This window comes from Hippopotamus amphibius, chromosome 5 (genome assembly GCF_030028045.1).
Source record: "Hippopotamus amphibius kiboko isolate mHipAmp2 chromosome 5, mHipAmp2.hap2, whole genome shotgun sequence".
Taxonomy (NCBI): domain Eukaryota; kingdom Metazoa; phylum Chordata; class Mammalia; order Artiodactyla; family Hippopotamidae; genus Hippopotamus; species Hippopotamus amphibius.
The window spans coordinates 79,279,043-79,301,494 of NC_080190.1; the positions used below are offsets into that span (position 1 = coordinate 79,279,043).

At 55.5% G+C, this 22,452-nt stretch overlaps 1 protein-coding gene across 1 annotated transcript in view; it reads right to left on the reverse strand.

Annotated features, from left to right (window-relative positions):
* Positions 1-22,452, reverse strand: part of PGBD5 (piggyBac transposable element derived 5) — a 90,395-nt gene that overhangs the window by 21,221 nt on the left and 46,722 nt on the right. Inside the window, exons 2-3 of the mRNA XM_057736582.1 lie at positions 12,193-12,620; positions 6,711-6,845 (exon numbers count right to left, since the gene is read on the reverse strand). Coding sequence (XP_057592565.1) covers positions 6,711-6,845; positions 12,193-12,620 — 563 coding nt within the window. The remainder of the gene's footprint in view (positions 1-6,710; positions 6,846-12,192; positions 12,621-22,452) is intronic.

Here is a 22,452-nt window from a genome sequence, read left to right on the forward strand (position 1 = left end):
ATCTTGTAATAAACCATAATGGAAAAGAATATGAAAAAGAATATATATATATAACTGAACCACTTCGCTGTACACCTGAAGGTAACATAACATTGTAAATCAACTACACTTCAATCAAACAACAACAATGGAGTGGAGGAGCAGGTGGGCTCCCTGCACCCCTCACACGAGTGCATTTCCTTGGGGAGAGGGCCAGGCTTTAATCTCATCCAGTCAGCGCCTGGTTCACTCACACGGCACTTAATACACTCTTTATTGTCGCCTCTGCTTCCCTACGTGGTAAGAATGGCTGGGCAAACAAACCCACTCGACAGAGCGAGGAAGGGATTAGTGCTCACCCACCTGCTCGAGGACACTCAGGTCTGTGACAGATGTCCTGTGCCCCAGCCAATTCCATCCTGGGACACAGCCACATCCAACCTGGACAGGACCGACACTAGCATCCCGGCCAGGGCACAATTAAACAGATGGGTAAATATCCTGCCTAGTTTTTGACTCCACAAGCAAAATTCACCCTAGTTAATTAAGTCCAGTCTGAGCCTCATTTTTCAAGCTAATCCAGTTAGTTTTAGGTCAGAAGCTATTTACTAGTACATAAAAAAATTAAAAGTCAAATAAGAAAAAAAAACTTCAGTGCAAATTCCTTGAATTCTTTCAACATGAAAAGTGTGCCTCAAAATAAGGGAGATCAGTGACAACTGATGCTAGAACATCAATCACACAACAACCAAGTCGGATAAGAAACAGAGACTTGGTTTTTGTCTAAAGGGAGAAAAGTTTTCTCCCTGGGGAGAGATCATAGCCTAGTGGTCCAAAGGGTGGGCTCCGGGGTTGGAAAGCCTGGGCTGAACCCCAGGTCTGCCCCTTTAGGCTGAGACTTTGGATGAGGTAGCAAATCTCTCTGGGCCTTGGTTTTCTCACCATGAAATAAGGGCAGTAACACTCCTACCTCCCAAGGTGGCTGTGAAAATGAGCAATGCATGTAGAGTTGCTTAAGCATGGAACCTGGCTCGCGGCAAGCACTTCGTGGATGCAGACCTTCCTTTTCTGAACCGCAGGAAGCAGTTCACAATCCACGGATTAGACTGAAGGAAGGAGAAGGCTTCCAGGGCAGCGGGTCCAGCCGCAGGGGGTGTGGGCCCCCTCACAGATGCTCCCAGGGTCCCCTGGACACACCTGGTGATATGCACGGGGGCAGGCGTAGGGTCCTCTGGCCTGGGGTCTCCATTTGCCTTCCGGCTCCTCTGGCATGGGTGCACTCACTGAGCGAGACCACGCTCGCCATCTAGAACGGCTCTGCTCGGCACCCACGCCCAGCCCTCTTGAGACAGTCGGGCCATCCTCTGCAGGTGGAGCACCAGCCCTTAATTAAATCTTCCAAATGGGGCCTCTGCTCTGCGCCCACCTCTGCCCAGTGCCCTCCCACCCGCACCTCCCTCTTGGGGACCCTGGGACTCACACTGCGGAGGCAGGCGGCCTAGTTCGACACATTCGAACGGGAGAAATTGGCCCTTTAGACCACACCAGTTCTTTGTGTTGTTTTTGTTTTTTAATTAGTAGACTCTTCTCTTTTCCCCAAAGAGTCTCAGGGCTCCCCATACTCACCGTAGGTCAACGCAACATTAACTAAATCGCGGGCCAGTTTTCCCCACTGTATTCTCAATCTTTTTGACATTGTAGAGACAGAACAGTCCATACAGAGACAGCACAAGCCTTTTGTGCCCATGGAAGGGTCACAAGGCTTCCCAGCTGAGTGACCTCAGCATTGCGGACTAAGGGCCCCCAGTCGCCTGGTGATATGGCTTCCCCTGAAACTGGACGTGCCTTCTTCTGCACAAACCTCTCCTTTCACCCCTCAGTGCACCAGGAGCCATGGATGAGGGCACAGGCAGGGACCTCGGCTCCCAAGTGGCACAGTCTGGAATGCCTGCTGGAGCCGGGGCAGCTCTCGGCAGGCCTGTGACACAACAAGAACATTCTCTCCAGCGCACCACATGCCTCTGATCTGGAAATGGCAGTGGTTTTGCAAAAAGGCGCCAGCCGTGGTCTCAGAGCACAGAGTGCTTTGTACCTATGGAGCAAGTGTGCCTCCGGATGGTCAGAGCCTCACGTCACAAACGATTCCCCGCCTGCTTGGTCCACTGCTGTCAAAACTGGAGTCACAAAGCCTAGAGATCCCCCAGGGGTCCACGGTGAGTACTCCAGGGTGTGGGCGCCTCAGAGGACAAAGGGCCTCCATCAGCTGTGAGGACTGTCCACCAAGGACAGAAACACACCGTGCATCGTCTGATTCTCCTGAAATGGGCACTTCAAAGGCGAGTCACAGAAATACTCTCCATGGCTATCAAAGACACCAGTCCATGTTTAGAAGAAGATACTGCATTCGCAGGCACTGGCCCTGAGCTGGGTCACTGGATGTCTCCTCCTCCCTCCCTGAGGGGGTCCTGGGAGCAGAGACCGCAGAGCAGGGGGCCGGCCAGCCCTGTGGCTCACTTTCCTGCACCCACCTAGCAGCCTTGAGATTTGGCGTAAATGACTCAATCTCTTCGGTTTTCCAAGGTGTAAATTAAGGAGGCAAGACACTTGTCAAGGTTGCATTCCGCTCAGTGGCTGTGCTCAGGGTTGGCCTGCGCTGAGTGACACTGGCTCCCACCTGTCCCTTCAATCCCTGCACTGATGGTCCACCTTCCCCTTTCGGGCACATCGGGAGCCTTTCTTCGCCCCACAGGTGCCCTCCTATAGCCACATGACATTCCACGCACTCCTCCAGGATTGCACCAGTCACAATGTACTTAGGAATATTTTTTAACTTACTTCTTATCAAAGTATAGCTGATTTACAGTGTTGTGTTAATTTCTGCTGTACAGCAAAGTGACTCAGTTATACATACATATACATTCTTTTTCATATTCTTTTCCATGATGGTTTATCCCAGGATATTGAATACAGTTCCCTGTGCTGTACAGGAGGACCTTGTTGTGTAATCATCCTGTATATAATAGTTTGCATCTGCTAACCCCAAACTCCCAGTCCATCCTCCCCTCCGCTGCCTCCCTTGGCAACCACAAGTCTGTTCTCTACGTCTGTGAGTCTGTTTTTGTTTCATAGATAAGGTCATTTGTGTCATACTTTAGATTCCACAGATTAGTGATAACACATGATATTTGTCTTTCTCTGTCTGACTTACTTCACTTAGTATAAACATCTCTAGGTCCATCCATTCTGCTGCAAATGGCATTATTTCATTCTTTTTTATGGCTGAGTATTCCATTATATACATTACTCATGTATATTTTTCATACTTCTGTCTCTCCTATGAAAGAGGCCATGAGGGCTCCATTCACCTCTGGGTCTTCAGTGCCCAGCACAACACTAATTCCATACAGTGTGGTTAGAAAACAACCTGTACTTAGGTTTTCCTTCGTAGAGGTCTTGTTTTCCCATCTATTTTGTAAACTCCTTGATAATAGAGATGTCTTTGACATCAGAAGGGAAAAAAAAAGAAGTTGGCAAGCCCCTTAGGCTCTGGAGGGGCAAGGCTGAAGAAGCCGTGGTGCCTGCCCTCCAGAAGTTCAGAATCCAGGGAGCCCGGGACACACACAGACTGTGAGGCCAGGTGGCTGGTGGAAATCCCTCTGCAGTGGAACCAACAGGATGAAGATAGAGATAGAGAGTTCTATCTATCTATCTATCTATCTATCTATCTATCTATCTACCTACCTACCTACCTATCTATCTATCCATCTATCAAGAGATAGAGATGTTTATTTCAAGAAATTGATAGTGTGATAATGGAGGTTTGTTAAGTCCAAAGTTTGCAGGACAGCCTGGCAGGCTGGAGACCCAGGGAAGAGCTGTAGTTCACATCCAGAGGCCATCTACTGGCAGAATCTCCTCTCCTTTCAGTCAGGTTTTTTCTATTCAGGCCTTCAACTGATCAGATGAGGCCCACCCACACAGTGGAGGGCAGTCTGCTTTACTCAAAGTCTACTGATCTAAATGTTAAGGTCATCTAAAAGAAATCACTAACCAGTCTGGAATGTTTTTTCTCACTTAACCCGTGATCTAGAATCTTTCAAGTGGAGTTAATCCCCACCCCGGCCCTACCTTGGAAGCATGCAATGCAGTCAGCGAACCTTACGGTCTTGGCCGAATGACACTATAAAGCTGAAGCCAGGCCTTGGTCTCTCCTGGAAGCACACCTGTAAGTCCACCGTCCCTTCCAGGTATCAGCTGAGTCCACGACAGGGTAAGGGGAAGAAAGTTACCTGGTCAGCTTTGCAGACCCTAACTGGCAGGCCCTGGAGCAATTCTGTTACCATGTAACGAACAACCACAAAGGCTCAGGGGCACACACAATAACTTTTATTAGCTCCTGGTTTCAGGACTCAGTGATCCAGCCTGGACACCCGCTCATGGTCAGGGCAGAGAGGCCAGAGGAGAACCAACTCACGCCCTTGCCAATCCCTTCATGCGCCATGTCTGCCAGCCTCCCATCGGCCAGCCTCAGACCTGCTACCAGCGAGAGGACAGCGGGGGGATAGGGCCATTCAGGCAGCAGGCTGGCCACAGTCTCTCTAGGCTCAGCAACGGGGATGCTCCAGTGGCAAGTCATTTAGAAGAAGAATTTATCTGACAAACTAAAAAGAAGAAAATGTGCTTGTGTACACCACCCCACATGAGACATTAAAAAAGAGAAGAATCACAGAAACTTGCGGTAGAAGGGGCCTCACTGATAAAGGCACCCCAGCCCTTCGCTCTAAAGATAGTAAGGACACTAACACCCAGGACGACTTGGGAGCTGGCTTAGTCCACACGGGAGGTAGCAGAGCTGGCCCTCAGGACCGAGGAGGGGTCCCTGGACAGAAGCGGCACAGAGCCGTCTCGTCTGGGAAGTGGAGGTGAACACCACGGCCCCCTGTACCTTGCGGCTGGTGTGAGAACAGAGGAGATGCAGGCGTGAGAACTCGGGAGAGAGAGGCACCCCCACCCCTCACCCCACGGCTGGATCTGCCTGCGTCGCTGCCTAACCAGGATTAGGATCTCGGGACCCAAGACAAGGGCCAGGATGCTAAAAAGACAACCGTCCCCGGGCCGTGTGGGTCCTTCTCAGACAGAGGTGCCCTTCCCTGCTTTGCTGCCACCACAGGCACCTGCATGTGGACCAACAAACTGGGGAGGCCAAGACAGTCCTCGCTCTACCTGCCATGGGACAGCCTGCAACCAAGGGTAGGTACTCCTTCAGCACCTGTGCGCACGGGGCTTCCAGCCACCCAGGCCATGGTGGAGGCCAGACTGCTTGGGACCGGGAACTGCCAGCTTCAATTCCGGCTTCTAAATTCAAACCCTCAAGCTGCACAAAGCCTCCTAGGACCACAGAGTTTTAGAAATAAAAGGAAACATCAAGGCACCAATCTGAACATTTCATTTGATACACGGGGATTTTACAGATTTCATAGAAACTAGGAGGAATCTGCGCGCACCCGTGTGCACACACACACATGCACACACACACACAGACCTCTGGTTTTGCAGGTAATGGTCGTGACCCCTAGCTACTCATCAAGTTTACAGTAAAAAGGAAGTGGTGCCAGATGTATACAGAACCCACATGCGAACATTCCTGCAAAAGCCACCCAGGCAGACCCCTGCGAAGGCAGCGCCATGACTTCATACCCCGGTACCTGGCACGACGCTGCAGGCAACAGCACTCACTAAGTATTTATTCAAAGAGTGACTGAATGTCATGTAGACTGAAACCGGCAAAGGACACTGCAGAGATGGCAGGAGCTGTGCAGGGACGGAGGGCTCAGGTTACACATCCCGAGTGTTTCCTGCGCTGGGGTGGGTCTGTCTGGCAACAGCTTGAAACCTGTGCGAGAGCCCAGCTGGACACCCTGGGCCCAGCCCACCCTGAAGCCCCAGGCCCGTGGGGCAGGGTGGGCTGCTGCTTGCAGACACACACATTCCTCACTGTGGCTCGAGCAGATGTGGTGAGGAGATGCTCACCTGACCCTTCCCATGAATCCGTCCCTGGCTCGAGGGAGGAGCTGTGCCAACCCCCTGCACCTGGGGCCTGGGGCTGCAGTCAGGCAGGGCAGTGAGGTGCCTGAGTGACACAGACACAGCGGCGGGAGGAACCAGCCCAGCCAGGGTCCGCTTTTCCAGCCCCGCCTCTCCTTCCGCACGCTCTGCACCTTGCCTGCTCCTGCAGCTCAGTGTCTGACACGGTTCCCATGGCAGGGCTTGGCCACCTCTTCCAAAATGTGTGCCCGCGTCTGCCTGGAGCGGAGCAGAGAGCCAGGGAGCAGGCAGCAAGCCTGGCTCAGAGGGCCGAGCTCCTGATGCCGCTGGTGGCCTGTGAAGAATGGGTCCTCAGGACAGAGATCCGGCGGGGTTTGGGGGGTCTTTCTGGGATGTCACACAGCGCGCTCACAAGAGCCATGGCAGCCACCTCTGTGCCCGCGGTTCTGCTGAAGCCTCTGGCTGACAGTGCGAGGACCTGAGCCCTGATCAGTGTTTACGGGGCCAGAGTGGACAGGACGAACGTGCAGGGGACAGTGCCAGCTACCCCCACGTCCCAGTAAGGAGGAGAGCAGCGCAGCCCAGCCTCAGCTGCAGCATCTGGGGAGGCGCGGCGAGAAGGTAAGTGAGCAAGTTCCCCGGTTACCAAACCCTCCCTTGACCTCTGGGGCCGGCCCAGGGCTCACCTGGATGATGAAGCCGGTGGAAGAGCACTGCCGGACCCAGAGGCTGAATTTCCGCTTTTTCCTCTTCCGCAGCTCCCGCTCCGTGCACGTGGCAATGAACACAGGGTCCTCATCAATCAGGGGTTCATGTAGCACCTGCCAGGAAAGAAAGAGCAGAGATTCTCATGGAAGGCAGCGTGAGCTCAGGAGGTCTTCGGGTTTGGGCTCAAATCTAGTCTCTGGTTTTGACCAGCTGTGTGACCTTGACTAAGTTACTTTACCTCTCTGATCCTGAGTCTCCTTGCGTCTCCTTATTCGTCTGTCTATAGCTGTGTTCTGGGCAGGATTAAGTAAGACACTGTATGCAAAGCATTTAGCAGGTATTTAGTAAATGGAAATCAGCACGATAGTTATTACTGTTGGCCTAAGGTCCTCAGTCCAAACTCTCACTTGGGAGAGGGCCCTCCAGCAGGGGTCCTGACTTCCAGCTGAATGCCGGGTGGGGGCACCCACTTCCTTTCAAGAAGACCTTTCCACTGATGGAGGCTCCAACAACTCACTGACTCAAAGCTGAACTACATCTAACCTAAACCTACTAATCTGACTTCTGCTCTGTGGGAAACAAAGACATGATTTCTTTAGGTTTTCCGGACAGCTCTCAGGCTGGCCCATGACCTGCTTTTTCCCAGGCCAAACATTCTCTTTTTAAAAATCGTTCCTGAAATGACCCAGTTCCCTCGTCGCTACAACCCAGCCTCTGGCTCGCGTCTGGGTCATCGTGTCCTCTCTGACGTGGGACTCCCCAGGCAATTTTTAAACGTACGTCACCTATTTCCACTTCTTGATGGCACGGTGACAGGACTTTTTCAGTGACAAGACAATGAAGTAAAAAGAAATGGCACAATGAAAACAGGTTTCAGGGTGCTCCAAGTTTTGTTTCTTCAAGCTAACGCTTCTGGGGGGACTTCGGGGTTTATTTTAGGAACCGGCTACACTTCCCTTCCAATCCAATTTCAAGTTTACTTACAGATTGATATGTACGTGTGTGGTTCACTGAAATGAAGAATATCAGAGATATCATGATTCCAAGAACTCTTCACAACACTCCAGACCAGGGGCCGGCCCACCTCCCACTGTAAATCAGGTTCTCCCAAACCCGCCATGCCCCTCATGGACGTACTGTCAGTGGCTGCTTTGGGGCTGCAAGGTCCAACGCAGACCACACGGCCCCCAAAGTCTAATGCCTGGCACTGACAGCAAGGGTGTGCCAACGCCCGCTCCCCATCAGGGCTTTTCAACTTGAACACACAAACTAGTCACCTGGGCATCTTATGAAATACGGGTTCTGTTTCGGTACGTTTGGGGCAGGGCTTGACTTTCTGCATTCCCAACAAGCTCCCAGGTGATGTCAGAACGTGGCCTGACGAGGGCAGAACGGGGGATAACACTGACCAAGTGTGACGTGGACAGTGTCCTTTCACTCTTCTGTTTATGTTATCTTGAATTCCACTTAAGAAATAACTGCCCTGCAGTGTTGGGTCTGAGATGTGCCCCTTCAGTTTCCTGTTGTTGGAAGCAGAGGGCGTTAAGCCCGGTCTCCCCTGCCTTGAGCTCATGAAGAGGAGGCTGAGGAAGCTGACCTCAAGCCTGGCGCCGTGCAGCTCATCAAACATTCAAAGCCCGTTTGGAGGCACTCTAGCAGGACGGCCACGTCCCACACGTGGGGTGGGGTGGGGTGGAGCAGGGTTGGGGGAAGATGCAGCCCTCTCTCTGCTCTTCAGAAAGCCAACGTCCCCTACTCCACCTGCACGTATCACACAATCCATTCAAATTTATATTTAACCACATGCTTCACCAAAGCAAAAGAGCCAGCAGGAACTGCCGGCCTTCCGTGGCATCTCCTCTTTCCTATCCGCATTACAGGAACGTGGAACAGGTCACAGCTGAGGGCAGCTCGGGGCCGGGCACTCTCCAGAGCTCTGAAAACCGCCTCCTCCTCCGCCAGGATGCAGACGGCTGTGTGTCCCGAGTCCCTCCTGTGTCTGACGAGCTCAGGCGGTGGGGTCAGTGGTTATGCAGGGGAGACAAGGCAGCTCTGTACCGACGTTCTCAATCCCTCCCCAAATCCTCCTCTAACTATTCTGTCCCCAAGGTCAGGAGATGTACCGTCTCCCTATTTAGCATCTGTATATAAACGTGCGTGTGTGGGCACACCCCGCTGCTAGGGTTACTGGAGACTAAACTCACCCCAAAGGGTCACATCTGCTGGAATAAAAAGGCCCCAGAGACTGCAGGGCAGGGGATGCCTGTGAGGGTGCCTGTGTGCTGGGGGGGGGGGGGGGGGGGCGTGTCCGGCCAGGATGCAGAGCCACCCCCGGGAGCCTGGCGTGGAGTCGTCTGCACATCTGGTGGGAATAGAACGGGGACTGTCCCCGCTGGTCTCCATCCACAGGCAGAGGGAAGACCCGGCAACGCACCCCTGAGGCCTCAGGGTGGAGGACTGCAACTTGAAAACACACCTTCTCCTTGAATGGGATGTTCCAGAACCAACAAGGGCTTCCAGAGAAGGAGAGGCTGGAAAGCCAGAAACCCCTGAGGGCTTCCAGCTTTTCCAATCAAGGGTCAGGACAGGAACCCCTTCCCTTTTCTAAGAGGCAGACAGGCCTCTGAGAGGAGGATAACGGCAGGAGCCTGGAGGCCAGCAGGAGTGTGAGCCCCCGCGTGGAGGTCCTTCTCCACCAGGGGCCAGTCCTGCCCAGCGCGCACGGGTCAGGCGGCTGGTCTGCGGGGCGAGGGGCGCGACGGCGCGCAGGAACCCCAGCCCACAGGCAGGCCCGCGCGCTCCAACCCACCGCACGCTGCACCTTCTGGCCTCATCTCCTTTGGCTGACCCTCCTGACGCAGAGCTGGCTCGGCGGGGCCCGGAGTCGGGAGGAAGAGGAGGTTCCAGGTGATCACCCGTCCCCTGGAAAGCTGACCCCAGGGACGCGGACATCCCCTCTGCCTCGACGTCCTGTCTGGTGGGTGGACTGTGCTGGGTGTTGTTTGCCGCCCACCCCCGACCCCCCTTCCACCTTCCTACCCCGCACTGTGGCCTGGAGGCCAACCTCTCCCAAACGGCCCCGCCGGGGCCCTGCCCCCCGCGCCTGGCTTGCGTGGCCACGCGGGGGAGGTGAACAAGAGGTGGGAGCCCGGCCTGCCTCCCCGCGCGGGCGGGGGGGTGCCCCAGGCTGCCGCCGCCGCTGCTCCAGGCCCAGGCCTCCTTCGCAGCACAGACGCACGGCAGCTGCCGGCTGTCGCCCGCCCGGGTGTTTGCCCCACTGGGGATCCCCCAAAATCCCGACTGTCCACAGTCCCCGCGTCCAACTCTCTGCAACCGCCCTTCTAGAATATAGCATTTCTCTCCTGCTGGGATTCTGACCAACACATAGAGCACGGGATGGGAAATGGAAGCAACAAGAGCGCATACATTTGCAAAGACAAAGGTAAAAATAGAAATTAAATACAAGTAAAATTAAAAAAAAGAAAAAGCAAAGGGGGAAAGAGAACCCCCAACAGGACCAGAGAGCCCTTCCCCAAACTAAACCTCATGGCAGCCCCTCTTTTCTCCGTCTCATCAACTGGACGCAAAGAAAAGAGGTGGCCAGCAAGAACAACGTGACCGTCCCCCCAGGGTCTCCCCTCGGGCCCACCTGAGCCCTACAACGCAGGAGGGTAGAGCTGCTACCCTGGATACCTGCCCCCCAGCCCCAGGGCACATACGTCTGCGGCCTGGAAAGGGTGAGCCCACACAGCTCAGGATCTGCTCGTGGGTGCTGAAGCGTGCCCACTGGCTAAACAGACCCCGGGGACACACACGCAGGCATGGTGATCGCCTGGGATGTAGGTCTCAGGTGTCTGACGCTGCAGGTCCAGAAGGACCCGACAGCATGGGGCCGGCACACAGCAGGCACGCAGCAAACACGGGTGTCATCATGGGCGCAGCTCATCTAGGGGCTGGAAGGACGCTCGACAACCTTATCTTCCGGCGGTCAAATATGTCATCCAAGGAGCTTGTTGGTTGACTGCTGAAAGACACTTAGGCTTATGAGCCCACGGCCCTCTCCAGCAGCTCTTCAAACGTCTGACGCCAAGGATAGTCAGAATGCTGTTCTTCCCCTGGCGTACCAGCCAATGTGTCTCTGGTTTCGCTCATTTTCAACCAAACAAATATTCAGTGAAACAAACAAAAAAAAACTACGCCCAGCCTTGTACTTGGTCCCGCAGGGCCTGTGATAAGGCAGGGCTTGTGTCCCCAGAGACCCCACGTCCTGGTAGGAAGAAAGGTGAGTGACAAGACAAAATGGCATTCGTTGCCCTGTAAACAGTGGAGGGATTCGGGAAACTGGGAATCACACGGGGCCCTGGAGACGGGAAACCTGCAAAGGCAGAGAGGAGGAACGCCTCCCAGGGTCAGAAGGTGCACTGCAGACACCTGGAGGCCTTCGTGAGCCGGCACACTCACAGGACAGCAGAGCAGAGGCAGGAGAACAGCTCAGAGACTATAGACCCCACACAGGGTCTTGTCTTCCCCACGGAAACCCCGTGCTTTCCAGCTGTGCGGAGAAGGTAAGAGAGGGAATTAGGAGAGGATCTCCAAGAGAAGAGCATAAAGAACTTGAGGCTCGTTATGCAGGCCCTTAAGGAAAAGCACAAGGAAAAGCAGGTGGGTGGGTGAGTCTTACATGTACAAATATAAGAGAAGTAAGACTTTATCCCCATACGGAACAGGTCAAAGGGAACTGGGCTCCAGAGGGCCAAGAACTTCCTGATGTTTTGGTTAGAGAAATTTCTAGGAAGAGCCACCCCCTCAGCTTCCAGATCAGTCAAGCAATTTTGAGGACGATTCTGAAACTGTCTCACCACAGCCAAACGCGATTGCTACAGCCGACCAGAAGGCCGGGGCTCGGGAGCAGAGAGCAAACACAGCCTCCATTTGGGAAGTAAGGATGGTGAGGGGCCGCAATGGTCAGGGTGGGGCTCTGTCAACGCCGGTCCAAAGGCGCCCGGCTCTCCACGTGTGCCGGGGACCCCAGCACCCGAGCCACGCCGACGGCCGGAGGACGGCTGCAACCCAGGCTCCTTCCCTTCACCCTTTAGAAGGCCTCTCGCCCCCCTCTCACCACCAGCAGATGAGCAGGTACTCAGAAGATACAAAAAATTAACATTACCCGGAGCAAACCATAGCTCGGAAAGAAAGTATACTTAACGGAGAAGGAGGATGAGGGAAAAAGAAGCAAAGTGCATCTCAGAGCAAAACGCTGAATGTGGTTTGGAGCTGTTCTTCCATCACCTCCCTCTGATCGGATGCGGACTGGATGGCCTGGTGGCCTGGGGGACCAGCAGGGATACCCCGGAAGTGGCCTCGGGGTCAAGGCAGGATGGGAGGACGCCAAGGTCACCACAGCTCCCCCCCACCCCCACCCCCCGCCCCCAAAGGCCCGGCCCTGGCTGGCAGCCTCACCTGGGTTTGGGAAGGCCTGAAGGCGCAGTCGAAGCCATTCTGCAGGGAGTCCAGGAAGGGCTGGACCTTGTAGAGGCCGTGCGTGGTCTGGCTGGAGCGGAAGGCCACGACGTGGAAGTACTTGAGGATCTTCTCGAAGCGGGCCTGGCTCATGACCAGGGCGAGGCTGCGGTTGCTGTAGAAGCCGCCACTCCAGATGCTGAGGACCGACTCGCAGTGGGAGGTGCTGGTGGAGATCACGTAGCCCAGGAACGCCTTCATCTCCGCCAGCGTCACGTCCACCCAGGCCCCGTCGCTCCCGAACCGCTCCTGGAACTTCTTGGCGTACAGGTTGGTCTGCACCACCATGTTCTTGAGGACGTTGTCAGGGACAAAGAGCTGGAAGAAGTCCATGGCGCTGGCGCTGGGCGGCATCTTCCGCGTGGGACCTGGACGGGCAGGCCAAGCGCCACTGCTACAGCCACCGCATCCGCTCGCTGGGCCTGCACCAGAGCGCCACCTCCCCTCCCGACTCCCTCCCGGGAGGAGCCCAAACACCCACGCCGAAGCCGTCCCGCCCTCCCCACCCCCGGACGGGACACCCCGCCCGTGTTCCCCGTGCCCCTTCGTCCCCCAGACAAGACACCCCACCCATGTCTCCTGTGCCCCGTATCCCCGCTGCACGCTGCACACGCCCTGCCTCACGGATCTGGCAGATCCAGAAATGCCCATGGGAAGAGAAAGCCATACAGGAGAGGAGGGTAGAGACCTAGAAACACACCGAATTCTGAACATGGGAGCTTGGCGTGGCGTTCTGGCTCTCGCTTCCCTGGAAGTCAAGGTGACTTTGGAAACAAGAATGCTTTTTACCCCTTGGGGCCCGAAAGATTCCCTTCAGATGAGATAGCAATGTATTAGGCACTCTTTACGTGGTGACTCTAAATTTATTAGTAAATAAATCCGAAGGAGCTTGTGTAGATAATCTCACCAATGCAGTCAAACCTCAGAGCTGTTTACAAATGCAGGGACAGCTTTTTGGAAACACACACACACACACACACATCCTTAAGAGACATGGCTTTCAGTATGTAGAGACTTGGAGACAAACTTTGCTTCTATTGTATCCATATAGTGATTTCTAATAAAAGCTGTGCGTATTCTTTAGAACTTTAACCCCACTCCCATCCCACCCCCAACCTTCCCTTACCGCTGATTTAGGCGTCTCTGAAAAACAACTTTTCTACAGCAAAATGAAGACTGACAGGGTACACGAGACATCCCAGGTCTCCAACTTAGATGGGCGGATTTGGGAGGTGAAACCCCAAACTGACTTCTCACGAACTGCACGGTCTAGGATGGATTTCTTCACCTCTCCCGCCTGTAAGATGGGCTCAGGAGCCGCTGCTTTGCCAGGCTGTCGTGTGGGGCGGGAGGCATGGGGTACACAGGGGCTGCACCTAGCACAGCGCCTGGCCTCACGGAGCCACCACCTGGGTGGCCTTTCCTGAGCCACTATCCACAGAAACCCACCGATGATGGGCTGAGGGCTCTGGAATGCTCCGACTGCTCCCCCTTTACAGAAGAAGAAACCAAGGCCCAGAGAGCAAAGTGGCCCCCGTACTCTCTTTCGCCAGTCACTTCTCGGAAGAGCTCCAGGTGGTCCTGGTGCCACGGGCGCCGGCCCTGCCTGGCGATAAGGCCGCCCTGACTGAAATCATTTCATTTCAGCGAAGCTTGCAACCTCTGGCGGGTGAAGCCATGAATTATTCAGGGGTAGCTCTCAAAAAGGAGGGAAACCAGCGTTTTAATTGCTACATCATGCTGAGTAAGCAGAATAAAATTTTCTCTTCCAAAAGTTGTGTGTAAAGTCATTTTGCCTCCCAGGCCATCTCAAAATGAATTCACACGAGCACACTCGGGCTTGGCCAACTGCTTAATGAAGAAACCGGGAAGTCACTGATACCCTCTTATCTGTTTAAGCTGATTTACAAGCAGCCTCCACGGCCTCTTCCACTAGTTGTGATTCCTCGCGTGGGAAGTGCTGGACTGGCCCTAAGCCCGGGAGGCAAGGATGGAGGGAGGGGAGCACGCTCTTCAGGAGAGTCCATCCCTGTCACCAACTCGATCTGCGGCCCTTTAATAATTGGGCCCTGGAGGTGCACAGATCCCCAGGCAAGGTAAGACTCCCTCACTTTTGATTCACGTATTAAGAGCTTTTCCAGGTATTAACCCATGTGACCCTCAAGTCCTGTGAAGCATCATCCTATCCTGCAGGTGAGGAAACAGGAGCTCAGAAGTGCGAGGACACGCCCAAGGTCGCCCACCTCTAAGCGCCTTAGAGTGGGGTGACCTTCCTCCTACCGGGCCCAGGGCCAGTCTGAGTGTGCCCACTGCCTGCTGTAGCCGTGAACGGCACCCCCACCACCCTCACGAGTGTCGCATCTGACCAGAAGGGTCGTAGCTGTCCGCACACAGCGACACACAACTCAAGCCAGGTGCGTGGTCTTCACACCACACGGCCTCCCTCCGCCTCCGCGGTGGGCAAAGGAGGGTCAGACAGCACAGCCGGAAGCAACTGTGAAGGGAAAGCAGACCCCGGGCTGCAAAACATGTAAAGGCAGCACAGAACTGGGGCTGGGGCTGGGGGCAGGGAGGCCCTGGGGGAGGAAAAGGGGGCATCTGCCCAGGCTTAACCTGGCATCCAGCTAAATAACCCCCACAATCCTCTCCCTCCCCTCCCTCCTCACTCCCACCCACCCATCGTGTCACCATGCCTCTCCTTCAAGGCCCCATCATCACCACCCACCTGGTCCCCTTGGCCTCCAGGGGATCACACCCAGGATGTGACGGCAGGCCCGCAGACCCAAGGGCACTGACAGTCGCTCAGTAACGCTCCATCCCCCAGAGAGACTCCCCAGCCCACCCCACACAAGGAAACCGACCCCTCTTCTCAGCAGTGACTAGAAAAGCAGATGCTCTGTTTGGAAAGGGGACTGTCACTCGAGGGTGGCAGGGAGCCACCATTCAATGAACCATGTCGTGGTGACCCTGGGAACAGAAGGAGTACGGCCGGTATTCTCTCCCCAGAAGTCCTCGATGTGGTGGAGCAGGCAACAGAGGGGGACCCGGTGACGTCAGGCTGGGGCAGGCCGTGCCCACGAGGGGACCCTGAATCCAGATCCTGGGGACAGGGACCGGGAGGCTCCCTGAAGGGGCCACGTGAGATGGGCTTTACGGGTGGAAAGGCATCAGCCCCATGGGGTGGGAGTGGGGATGTTACAGGGCATCTCGGGCAGAGAGAACATCTTGTGCAAAGGCCCCGTGAAGCGTCGAGGGGCACAGGACCTGGGCTGGCACGGGAGCTGGGCCTGTGCAGCACCGTAAGCATGGTGGACCACACTTCAGGGGGTCCCTCGCTGCACGCACAGTGGGGGAGGTCTGGTGCCGCTCCTGAAGTCACTGAGACCCGGCAGGGGACCAATGGAGCGAGAGGGGTGGCCACGGCCTGTCCCTGTGCCGGCTCCTCACCTGGTTCCCCTGCAGGTGTGCTGATCACAGGCAAGGACTACAGGTGAGCAGGGCCATGGGGGTGGCCTGAGCCCAGGGGCCGGTGGCCTCCATCCAACAGCAGCCACATCCACTGATCACCTCCATGTGTACCAGGATTGGCACAAAGGTTGATACCTTAAACTAAATGTGTCTGGACTGAAACCCCAGGTTCCCCACTGTCCCCTCCCCTCTGCTCCTCCCCACTGCCCCCCAGTTACCTCAACCAGAAACCTGAGGCACCGTGGGTCCGTCGTCTCCTGCCGTCCACACCCGCCCCCGCAGCATGTCCTGCCACTCCCACCTCCACACCGTGCCACCAACCAGCCCCTGCAGCTCCCCCACTCACGCGGCCACCACCTCTGGCCTGGACGATTAAAACAGCCTCCCCCAAGGGCAGCCCCCCTCCCCAAATAACTGACAGCAACAGGGAAATTATTTTAAAAACAAACCAGGTCACAGGATTTCCTAGATGGCGCAGTGGCTGAGAATCCACCTGCCAATGCAGGGGACACGGGTTCGATCCCTGCTCCAGGAAGATCCCACATGCCGTGGAGCAACTAAGCCCATGCACCACAACTATTGAGGCTGTGCTTTAGAGCCTGTGAGCCACAACTATTGAGCCCATGTGCTGCAACTACTGAAGCCCATGTGCCTAGAGCCCGTGCTCTGCAACAAGAGAAACCACGGCAATGAGGAGCCCGCGCACCACAAAGAAGAGGAGCCCGCGCACCACAAAGAAGAGTAGCCCCCACCCACCGCAACTAGAAAAAGAAAGCCCGCGCACAGCAAAAAAGACCCAACACAGCCAATATAACAAACAAATAAATAAATAATTAAAGAAAAAAAAAAAAAAACACAGATCACAATACTCCCCTGCTTAATGAAAACACCCCCATGATTTTCCACTGCACTTACAGCAAATCCACATTCCTCACCAAGCGCTCAGGGTTCAGGGCCCTGCACCCCCCACCCCCAGACCCATCCTGGCCACTCTCCACGCTGGGCAGGCTCACAGCCGGCAGGCGGAGCTGGTGTCAGGCCTGGGCCCTGGCATCTCTTTCCACCGCAGGGCCTGGGTCCACGCAGACCTGTCCGCGGGGACGACGCCCTCCCGGCCTCCACGTTCACCGAGTGTCCCCTCCTGTAGGCTTTCCTGCCCGCCCAGCTGCAAGCAGCCCAGCGCTGGGCTTCTCAGTCCCGGCCCCCGCTGGGTCTTCCTCCTTGTGTCTGTCAGCCTACGGTGGTTTCCTTCGGGACGTGCCGTTGCTGTGGTCTGCCTCTGCGGTCCCAACCCCAGAGGTCAAGACCGTCGTGTGAGCCTGCATCCTAGGAGCCCAGTACATGGCATGTTCAACACATCCCTGCTGATGGTGGATGGAGAGTGAGTGGTGGGGAGGAAGGAGCCACGCCCACCAAGGAGGAGGAGTATCGGCGCTGAGGCCCCTGGGCAGGGTCTGCTGTCGGGACAACAGCCCCCGTGCTGATGCCTGGTGGAGAGTCAGGTTAGCCAGGAGCTTCGGTGTATAAGAGGAGGTCTGAGTGGGCGGGCCGGGCGGGGTGGGGCTGGCACAGCCCTGGCCGCACCTCCCTGAGGACACCAAGCTGCGCTGGCCAGCTGAGCCCTGGGTGGGAGACACTTGGTCATGGACAGGATGTGGGGGCAGTGCATCACAGACACCTGCCAGGTGGCCAGCTCGGGTGAGTGGGCCTGGGATCCTGGTGGGTTTAAAGTCCTCTTTCCCTCCCTTTCTGAACGGAGGGAAACCACGGCAGAGCTCCTCCTGGCCCTTCTGCGTCTTCTGATGCCTTTGCCCCCTCTCTGTCCACGGCTGCTGGCTGTGTGACCTTAGGCAGGGCACATAACCTCTCTGTGCCTCCGTTTCCTTACCAATCAAATTGGAGTTAAGAACCACCCTACAGTGAGTGGAAGTCAGACGATAGCCTGTCCTGGCCAGTCCGCCCTGAGGCCCTCCAGGACGTGGGTCCTGGTCTCGAGGGAGCCGCTCCAGCTGTTCCCTCCCCTCCACCCACTGCACCAGGGACCCCCCCCTTCACCCAGTCTGGGAGAAAAAGCTGGCTTTGTGTGCTTTCGAAAGCACACGCTTTTAGAGACTGAAGCGTTCATTTTGAGATGAGATTGGCATTTTGCATACATTGGTACTTCTGGGTACCAACAGTCAGCAGTTTTGCGACATACAAGAGGAACACAATATTCTGAATTAACAGTTTAAAGATAACAAAATAACTTATCTCCAGGCCAAATCAAACAGGTATAAAAACATAACAGGAACGTCCTGAATCATCACAAAAATATTCCTCTCATTTGAGACATCGAAAAAACTTAAGGCATAACAGTCCATAAATAGGTGACACAGAAAACAGGTGAACCCATTGTTCTCACTGCCAGTGCAGCTGCTCTTCATCTTCGGCAGAAGTAATCATCCTGTCTCTCGCATCGTTCTATCCTTCCCCCGGTGGCTGACATGCAGGACAAGACAGCTACCTGACAAACACCTGAGGTCCATGCCTCCACTGCAAAATGCAGCCAGGTGGCCACGCAAGAGCCCTAAAGCCTCTTCCCCTGGGTAACTTTTGCTCATAGATAAATGATGGGTAACGAATGCAATTCGCAGCCGGATCAAGGAGTCTCCAGGCAGGGGTAGGAGCCTTGGGTGCGAGTCCCGGCTGTGTTCCCGACATCCCTGGATGTGTAGCCGGGGGCGGGGAGGGGACGGGGAGAAATACCCCGCCCTACATCACTGGGCAGCTGTGGGCAGCACCAAGTCAAGTCTGCCCCTTCTGTTTAGGCCTGATCTGCAATGCTTATTAGCAGCATACAGAAATGAGCTCAGAGCAGCGCTCGTCCCCTAAATGCTGTCTTCCAACAGAAGAACGTCACGCACTAGCCATCCTCCCCAGCCGTTAGAAACCCTGCAGAAACCTGGCCAGAAAACCCCAAGGACAGCATCAGTGTCATAACGTATTCGCTGTGCGGCTTCCTTATTAGAGAGACGTAACAGTAAACTCTGTGCACGCCTGTGCGTGTGTGTGTGCGTGCGTGTGTGCGGGTGTGTGTGTTTTTTCTTGAGCTAATGCAGCACAGTGGTTGGCAGAGAAGCTGACAACACAAACAAAACAGCTTCAGAATCAGGCACCCGAGCTGATGCTGTTCGCAGGGAACAGACCACAGGATAATTCGCGGGCTAAGAGAGACGCTGACTCCAGAACGTCGACCAGGTGTCACGTGACAAAGCACTGGTACACAGAGAAGCGGTGACATGCACCCGAGCCCAAAAAACGTGTCACCTCCAGAAACATTCACCATACAAGGCACATACACACGTGTAAGAAACAGCCTATCTCACACAAAACACAAGGTCTATGTGTGACAGCCAACTCGAGTGCCTCCACCACCTGCAGTCAACCTGGCTCTGAAGGGTCTCCTGGGAGCGCTCTACAGGGCACAGGTGGCCGTGACCTTCTCCACATGCACGGAGATAAGACAGCCGCTGGGGAAGAAAGGACAGCAGTGCCCGCTCCCCGGGGTGCCCTCACTGCTGCTCCCCTGGGCCTGGGGACCCCCACCCCCATGACGTCTCCGTCTGCAGCAGCGGTCTTCTACAGTCGAGCTCAGGTGCACAAACTATTCTTTGGATTCTGTCAGTGAGAAGACATCAGGTCAGGCGTGTTTGTACAGACAGAACAAGCAACTCATACTCCTCCCACCAGATCTGGTTCTCAATGTGCGTAGCAAGGCGATGACAACCCAGGAAAGGTAGTTAACGGTGTGCCCGGCACAGGGATGCCGCAGAGCAGACGCCGATGTCACTCAGATGAGTGGCAGATGTCACTGTAACTGCAACTCCCTCGCTGGCAGTAGCCCAAAGGCCAGGAGGTGACAAGGCTATTCTGTGACCATCTGTGAGTCTGTGAGTCCTGCCATGCCTAGTGTGCCGTGGCCTTCACCAGTGCAGTCCACGCTACTGAGAAAGCCTAGACCAGGCTCCCCACCCAACCCTGAACCGGGGTCCCCCCGCCCCACCCCCCAACCAGGCTCATTCCCGACCCACCTCCACACCCCACCCTGGACCAGGCTCATCCCGCTAAGATACTTTCCCACCAAAGCCACAGCTTTCCCTTTTGCTTAGTGCTGAGGAGGGAGGTGTGAGGGCAGGATGAGATGGAGTTGCGTGCAGCTGGGGCTGGGGTGGGAGAGCCATCCTGCTCCAGGTTCTCTGTCTGCCTGAACCTCCGGGAAGCTGCTTGTTTCTCTGGGTCTCAGGTTTTCATCGGTAACATGCATCATCTCCCTTCCAAGACTAACAAAACAATAAGAGGATGATGTGAGTTATTTTGAGGAATGTAAATAATCATATAAAAGTCTCCTATCATGATCCTGAAATAGCTGCTGTCCAGCAATGTTGAGGCCCTGGACAGGGCTCAACTCCATGAGTCGCCAGGCATGTGACCTTGGGCACATTCCTTAACCTCTCTGTCTCGGTCTGTTTGAGCTGCTACAGCAGAATACCACAGGCTGGGCGGCTCCAACAACAGAAATTTACTTCTCACAGTTCTGGAGGCCAGAAGTGCAGGGTCAGATCAAGGGCAGGCAGATTCGGTGTCTGGCGAGGTGAGGGCCGCCTTCTGGTTCACAGGGGGCTGTCTCCTCGCTGTGTTCCCACATGGGGGAAGGGACCAAGGAGCTCTCTGGGTCTTTTTTATAAAACATGCATCCCATCGAGGGGGCTCCACCCTCATGACCTAAGCGCCTCCCAAAGCCCCCCCTCCTAACACCATCATACGGTGGGTTAGGTTTTAACATATGAATTTGGGGCGCACGCACGTTCAGCCTACAGCACTCTGAGCTGTGGTCTCCATGTCGGTAAAGGGAAGATAACAACAGTGTGAGATTCAGGGTTGGGGTGAGGATGACGTGGGACGACGTATGTCAGCAGACTAAAGTGTCTCGCACACGCCCGATACCCAGTAAAAGTGCCTCATCACCTGCAGACGGCATCCGTGAACCCGCATCGCCGGCTCCTGTCCCTCTGCCCGGAGCCCACGTACCAGATGGCTGTGACAAAACAGCAGCCTTGGCGACCACACTTTGTATTTCATTTAGACACTGTATCTATTTTCACACGAGGCTGTATTTTTAAAGTTCTGCTTGAGTACAGAAAGGACAGAAGTGTTTTCCCCAGGTGGGCAGAACCTGACGGGGAAGCGACATGGCGGTGAGCAGCCGTCCAAGGCCCGCCCGCCTCCAGCCCCAGTTCATGCAGAGCGGCCAGGAGGGTGGGCCGCCGAGATGCTGCGTCAATTTCCCCCATCACTTCCGAGCTTTTCCCTGCTGCCGCCACAGCCACTGAGGCTCTCCATCCCCAATCGCACCAGGTCCGTGCCCGAGTTCCACCCACCTGGGACACTGCTTCCTCCTTAGGCTCTTTCCCCAGACCTATCTCCTCCTGTCCACGAGGCCGCGGCTGAGACCACTGAGGTCCCGAACTTGCCGCTAGCCCTGGCCAGTTCCAGGTCGCACGGCACCCCCACCCCGGACTATCCCAGTCCTTCCGCCATGAAAGGCGACAGGAAGGGACCGAGCCGTCAGGCGCCAGGGGAGGAGGAGTGAAAAGCATGTCGCCATCCTAGGCTTCAAGAAGTGTGCCCCTGACAGGACAGAAAATCCTCACGTGCTGGTGGAGGGTCTTCTTGGAATCAAGTACCACAACGGGCGTGTGACTGGCCCAGACGCACCCTCCCAACAGCCAACCAGGGAGGTGCTGGGACACCCAGTTCACAGCAGTGGAAACTTGGGCTCACGGGAAGAACTCGCTCAAGGTCACCCGAGCTGGGGAAAGAAGGAGCTGGAGAGCCTCGCCCCTCTGCCCCGCCGTCCCCGCACACAGGGGCACAGACTCCCCAGGGGGAGGGTGCTTCTAGCTTTGCGGTTCCTTGTGACCCTCCACGTATGTGATGACGTTCTGACCGTGAGGATAGCTGTGAGGCGGGGCCGAGGCAGGAGGAAGGAGAGAAAAGCTGAAAGCGGACCAGTGACACACACGCGGGATTGGGAGGTTTTCTCTCGGCTGAAGTACATTTTTAGAAAGAACCGGGTGCTGCTGAGGTGAAACGGCCCCTCTCTGAAAGCCAGAGGGGGCGGCGGGGACCTGGAGGAGCATGGCCAGGGGTCTAGCTGCTGATGTACAAACAGGAAATCGTGGATGTCGTGAGGACATTGTTGGGGAAGTCAGGGTGATTTTGTCACTTATGGGGATTCCCGGGGGGAGAGGTTAACAGAAGGGGTGTGTGTAGGGTCCACGGGCAGGGATCTTTGTCTGTTCTGTTCCTTGTTGCATCTTCACCGACTAGAACACTGTCTGGCCCACAGGAGGTACTCAGCAGATATCTCGTTGGGTGAGTGATGAATGAATGCGGGAATAAAAAAGGAAATGGCTCTTCAGGATTTGAGGGCAGTAAACAGAGAAAGTCAAAAGCATCGAGGGTTAGGTTAGGGTTAGGGAACCCAACGGGGGGCAGGTGCTGGAGCCAGGGGCCCCTTCCAAGCACACGTGTGTGTGTGCGTGTGTGTGTGTTTGAAGAGGTGAGGGACCCACTCTGCCCAGGCCTCACATTCCTCAGGACCCTAGACGTAGATCTTTGTGCTCACCCACATATGAGACTAAACACATACTTACAGACACACACACACACTGGACTGGGCACAGAAAATGT